Source organism: Coffea arabica, chromosome 10c (assembly GCF_036785885.1).
Source record: "Coffea arabica cultivar ET-39 chromosome 10c, Coffea Arabica ET-39 HiFi, whole genome shotgun sequence".
In the NCBI taxonomy this organism is placed as follows: Eukaryota; Viridiplantae; Streptophyta; class Magnoliopsida; order Gentianales; family Rubiaceae; genus Coffea; species Coffea arabica.
In genome coordinates, this window is record NC_092329.1 from 11,701,756 (window position 1) to 11,706,827 (window position 5,072).

General features: G+C 36.1%; 1 protein-coding gene across 6 annotated transcripts; it reads right to left on the minus strand.

Annotated features, from left to right (window-relative positions):
• Positions 1 to 482: 482 nt before the first annotated feature.
• LOC113714492 (protein NRT1/ PTR FAMILY 5.10) lies at positions 483 to 4,639 on the minus strand. Of its 6 annotated transcripts, none has more exons than XM_027238356.2 (4): positions 3,944 to 4,639; positions 3,492 to 3,709; positions 2,883 to 3,378; positions 483 to 1,357 (listed from the first exon to the last, which is right to left on the minus strand). In XM_027238356.2, the coding sequence occupies exons 2-4, from the start codon at positions 3,595 to 3,597 to the stop codon at positions 526 to 528; spliced, it is 1,434 nt and encodes a 477-aa protein (XP_027094157.2). In that variant the 5' UTR covers positions 3,598 to 3,709; positions 3,944 to 4,639; the 3' UTR covers positions 483 to 525. The 6 variants fall into 6 exon arrangements, with proteins under 6 accessions (XP_027094157.2, XP_027094152.2, XP_027094153.2 ...); XM_027238351.2 differs by having other exon boundaries at positions 2,883 to 3,421; positions 3,944 to 4,621; XM_027238352.2 differs by having other exon boundaries at positions 2,883 to 3,421; positions 3,915 to 4,619.
• Positions 4,640 to 5,072: the final 433 nt, after the last annotated feature.

Genomic DNA, 5,072 nt, shown 5'->3' on the forward strand with positions numbered 1-5,072 from the left:
TGAATACATACTGTAATCCTTATTATTTATGACAAGGGTATTATTGGAAAGAGAAAATTAAATTACTAAATTACCAAATCATATTGATGCTTTTAATATAGTATATAGATTTTTTTGCAAGAGAAGGGTGGAATTTAAAAAATAAGGAATGAGTGGGGGATTAAAACCTGTAACTCCTTGACCCTTAATTTTAACGATTAGACTAAGGCCTTTTCGGTCATGATAGCTGTTCTAGCAAGTAGCCAATAGAAGTGGTCAAGATATGCTCGATTTATGTCTTGGATTCAAGTTGTCCTTTTCTCCTATCCGTCTCTTCAATCCCATCCCTCCCCTACTTATTTGAAAAAAAGCTTTCACTACCCTCATGACTTGCAGCTTTATCAATCGCAGAGACAAGAATACCGCTGAAGAAGTCCCCTACGCCTATGGTACCATAGGAAAAAGAGAGGCCGAAACATCTTAATTCAGTAGGCACTAGATCATAGAAAACTTTCAGCATTCCTACTTTAATCAGTACATGTAAATCTATACATCAGAATCGTTTTTGATATTATTTGGTTCCCTATAAATGTAAGATTTTGCTAAACAGACAAATGCAATTAAACCCACAACACCTATTCCAGCAAGCAGCCAATAGAAGTAATCAACATGTGCTCGATTTAAGTTATCTGAGAACCAACTTTCTCTACTCCCTTGGCTTGTAATTTTGTCAATCATAGAGACCAGAAAGCTGCTCAAGAAATCGCCTATGCCTATGGCCCCCTGGGAAAAAGAGAGGCCTAAACATCTTAATTCTGTAGGCACCTGATCATAGAAGAATTCCTGCATTCCTACGTTAATCAACACATCAACGAGTCCAAATAATAAATATTGAGGCGCCAACCACCAAAAAGTCATGGGAACTGTTGCATTAGAAATGTCGAGGAGACCAAAATCTCGAGCAGTTTTGAGTCTTTTCTTCTCAATCACAGCTGCAATGACCATGTTCAGGACAGATATTGCCATGCCAATTCCTATTCTCTGAAGCATTGTTATCCCATAGGGATATCTTGTTATCCTTCTCGCAATTGGGATGAAAATTCGATCATAAATTATGCTACAGAACGCTACAGAAAGGGCGATGATAATCCGAAGTGCTGCAGTTGGTATACTATAACTTTGCCCTATTGATCTGTCAAGTGTTGTAGCTTGCTTAGTAAATAATGTGCAGGATTGAGCATGCCCAATTGTATACGTTAAACAAGTTACCCATATTGGAAACAGCCTTAAAACTTCCTTTATTTCTTTAGTCTTGCTAGAGGTTTCATTAATGTTTGTTGAATCATCGCCTGCAGGAGGTGAGTCATCCTTGAGAAACCTGTCCAGAAAATGCTACATTAGTAAGTATGATCAAAAAACGTGGATATTGGCAAGCACCGACCACATGCAATGAGTACCGCAAGACAGCATCAAAGGAATACGGGAAGGGGTTGCTTGAATTTGGAACTAGGATCTGAATATGGAGCAACAATCCAATGCAAGTTAAAAGTTTAATCCTTGGTTTTAAAGGGAATTTACTGCCAATCTGCTCAAAATTTTGATTATCCTTATTTTGTCTAGAAAGATGTATTTCTAAACAAGAATTGTTTTGTGTGCCAAAGTTATGAGTGACACATTTTTTCAGTGAGATGGATGATACAATCATTGGTTGATAATTGGGCTCAATGCATCGGATTCGAAAATAGATTTAGGGCAAATTACATTTTACCGCCCTATGATTTAGTGCTTTTGTACATAATCCCCTCATAGTTTCAAAAACTATAGATAATCTCTCATGATTTGGATTAAAGTGTCAAAGTAACCAAATTTTCAATCCATAGTGGAGTCATCTAAAATGTCAAAAATATCCCTATATAAAGTTGAAAATTTTTTGTCAACCACATGGGGATTATGTGTATATTTTGATAATCATAAAGGGTTATATGATAAAGAATTAAATCATAAAGGGGTTATATGGTAAAATATAAAACTATATGGGGTTAGTGCGTTATGCATATTATGTTTATATATTTTGGTCATTTCAGCCATTTTAATTTTTAAATAAAGGTAATTTTGACATTTTTAAAGATTCCTTTAGGGCAAATTATATTTTACCCCCCTATGGTTTGGCCTTTTTTTTTTTACATAATCCCCATATGATTTCAAAAGCTATACATAACCCCCTCATGGTTTGGATTAAAGTGTCAAAGTGACGGAAATAGTCATTCATAACGGAACTTCTAAAATGTCGAAATTACCCTTATAAATACATGACACATTAACCCTGTATGATTTTATATTTTACCATATAACCCCCTTATGATTTAATATTTTACCATATAACCCCCTTATGGTTTTTAAAATATACATATAACCCCCCTTGGTTAATAAATAATTTTCAACTTTACATAAGGGTATTTTTGACATTTTAGGTGACTCCGATAAGAATGATCATTCCCATCACTTTGACACTTTAATCCAAACTACGAGGGGGTTATATATAGTTTTTGAAACCATAGGGGGTTATGTAAAAAAAGCTAAATCACAAGGGGTAAAGTGGAATTTGCCCATTCCTTTACGAATGATCATCTCAATCATTTTGACACTTTAATCCAAACCATGATGTGAGTTATGTATAGTTTTTGAAATCATATGGGGATTATGTATAAAAACACTAAACCATAGGGGGAAAAATATAATTTGCCCATAGATTTACAATAAGGGAACTTGCTTTTCTTTCTGATGTGCTGTTTTGGATTCGAGCTTAAATCAGATGCCTGCTTCATATGTCGAAGAGAATAAATCTATGAGATCAACTTTTAATTAGACCAATAAAAAAAGAAAAAAGAAAAAAAAATCCTTACTCGCCATGCAGAAGGCTTTCTTCACGGCTTGATGAGGGAGCTACAATGTACAAAGCACTTATGCTTTTCTTGAATCCCTTGTCCTTCTTCCCATAACGGATTTCTACCTCTTTATCACCTATTGTGGCAGGAAATCGATACATTTTGTTTCCCAGTAAAAACAGGATAAGCCCGACTATCACGGCCAGAAATGGAATCCCAAAACCAATGCCCCAATTTATGTTGTCCTGAATGTATGGTAAGATTAAATGTGTAGCTATTGCACCCATGGCCCCGACACAAAACCACCAGTTGAAGAATGAGCTCTTGGCTTTGCTCTCTTCCGGATGTTTTTCATCAAATTGATTGGCTCCAAAGGCTTGAAGAAAGGTGTTATATCCTTGCGCCAGTGCGATCAGATACAGTGATCCAAAAAACAAAGCTTTGATATGCATAGCAGGTGATTCAGGCCCTAATTCATTCTTGGTTCTACCTTGGGAATCTGAAGCTCCGGTAACTATTGGAGTAATCATTGCAGAAAGGGTCAACAATCCGAGTCCCTGGACCGTTATATCCTTCGTATAAGTGCATAAAAGATGTAAAAAGGAAAAAGAAGACAGAGACACCTACCAAGATGTAGAGAATGGCAGCAATGATGATTGACTTGTAGCAGCCAAGGAAGGAATCGGCCACAAATGCTCCAAAAATTGGTACAAGTGAAGCTACGCCAACCCATGTATTGACATTAGCCGCAGCTGTTGCAACAGATTCTCCGATTGGCCCGGTCAGATAGTTAATGAGATTTGATTCTATTCCTAAATATGCAAACCTCTCAAGACTTCTTGCAGCTGTAAATCAAGTACATCCACACAGTCAAAAAACCACTTCATATTAAGGCTCAGTTTACATTTTTCCCATGTCTCAGTTGCAATAATCACTTCTTCTTCCTCTTAAGTCGAGTGGAAGTTCTCTGTTTCTGCTGCTTAATTCGCAGAATAAACTACAACAAAGATAAAATAAAAGGGGGAAAAAAAGGAGTTGATAGCTGAGTACCTGTTGCAATAATATAAGTGTTTACTAACCGAGGATGCAAGATGCCGATCTCCATCCACCTGATTTGGATCGTTTAATTGGACAGCCCTTGTAATCAGTATAACCATCCACTGGTTCATTATCAGTGGCAAGGAGTGGAGTTTGGGGTTCCGTGCTTCTGCTTCCACTCATCACTCCATAGGGGATGCTCAAATTGGAATGAAATCAAGCTTTAAGCTATTCAATGATTGCATGAACAGGACTTATAGGAGTAGCTTTGGGGAGATTAAAATGGCATCTCTGCCTCAGTTTTATGCAGGTTGAGTTCTATAATATGTATTTTTTGAAAAATGAAATCCACAAAAGTTAAAGTGAGAGAGGACGAACAGATTATTTTTCTACAAGTATGGGATTCTTTTTTTTTTTTTAAAATTTTTGATTTTTGATTCAAGAAAGACTTTACAATGAAGGGGGGAAAAAGAAAGGCAGGAGAAGAAAGGTTTGACAGTTAGAATCATGTACTTACTCAGCATAGCTAATGTCCCTTCTTCTTTTTAACCAATATTTTAAAAAGCGAACCGTTGAGTGAATTGGATGAGTTTCCAATTCAATTAGTTCAAAGATTTTCCTTTTTTATTCTTTCATCATTATGTAAATTGAATGTCTTTAAAAGTAAAAAATAAGCAGAAAATTTAGTAGGAACTGGTTACAAAATTCGGGTTTTTACCCATTTTGACCAATTCGAGTTGGACTATTCGAATCACGAATTGGCCATGACACCAGTTTTTAAAGAGGTTTGACTGGTTTAATTGTTTTTTTGGAAAGACAAGTTTTTGAAAGACTGTTTTTAACTTGAAGGATAAGGGGTCAAACTAAGTATGATTTGCTTGGCTGGTAGAGAGGTAGCTTTACTTTTGGGAGTAATTTGGAGGGATAGTGCAAATGAAGCCAGGACAATAATGGAGAACATGGTCCTAGCTGACTCATCAAAACTAGGCCAGATTAAATAGAAACAGCTGGTTCAACACTCAAGCTTCACAGTATGAATTTTGATGCTAATGATGTGATTCTCTTGGCTAAATATGTTCAAAGGTTAGTTTGATTACGTTTCACAAAAAGAGAGGGGAAAAAAATACTGAATTGTTGGCTTTTTAAAGACATATTTCACTACCGAATTTG

What these genes read in the sequence shown, in the direction of transcription:
- LOC113714492 (XM_027238351.2), bottom strand. Translation starts at nt 4,085, where the DNA reads ATGAGTGGAAGCAGAAGCACGGAACCCCAAACTCCACTCCTTGCCACT. An exon ending in ATCGGCATCTTGCATCCTCG is followed by an intron (nt 3,710 to 3,943) that starts GTTAGTAAACAC and finishes CTTGATTTACAG; the next exon opens with CTGCAAGAAGTCTTGAGAGG. An exon ending in CTGCCATTCTCTACATCTTG is followed by an intron (nt 3,422 to 3,491) that starts GTAGGTGTCTCT and finishes ATAACGGTCCAG; the next exon opens with GGACTCGGATTGTTGACCCT.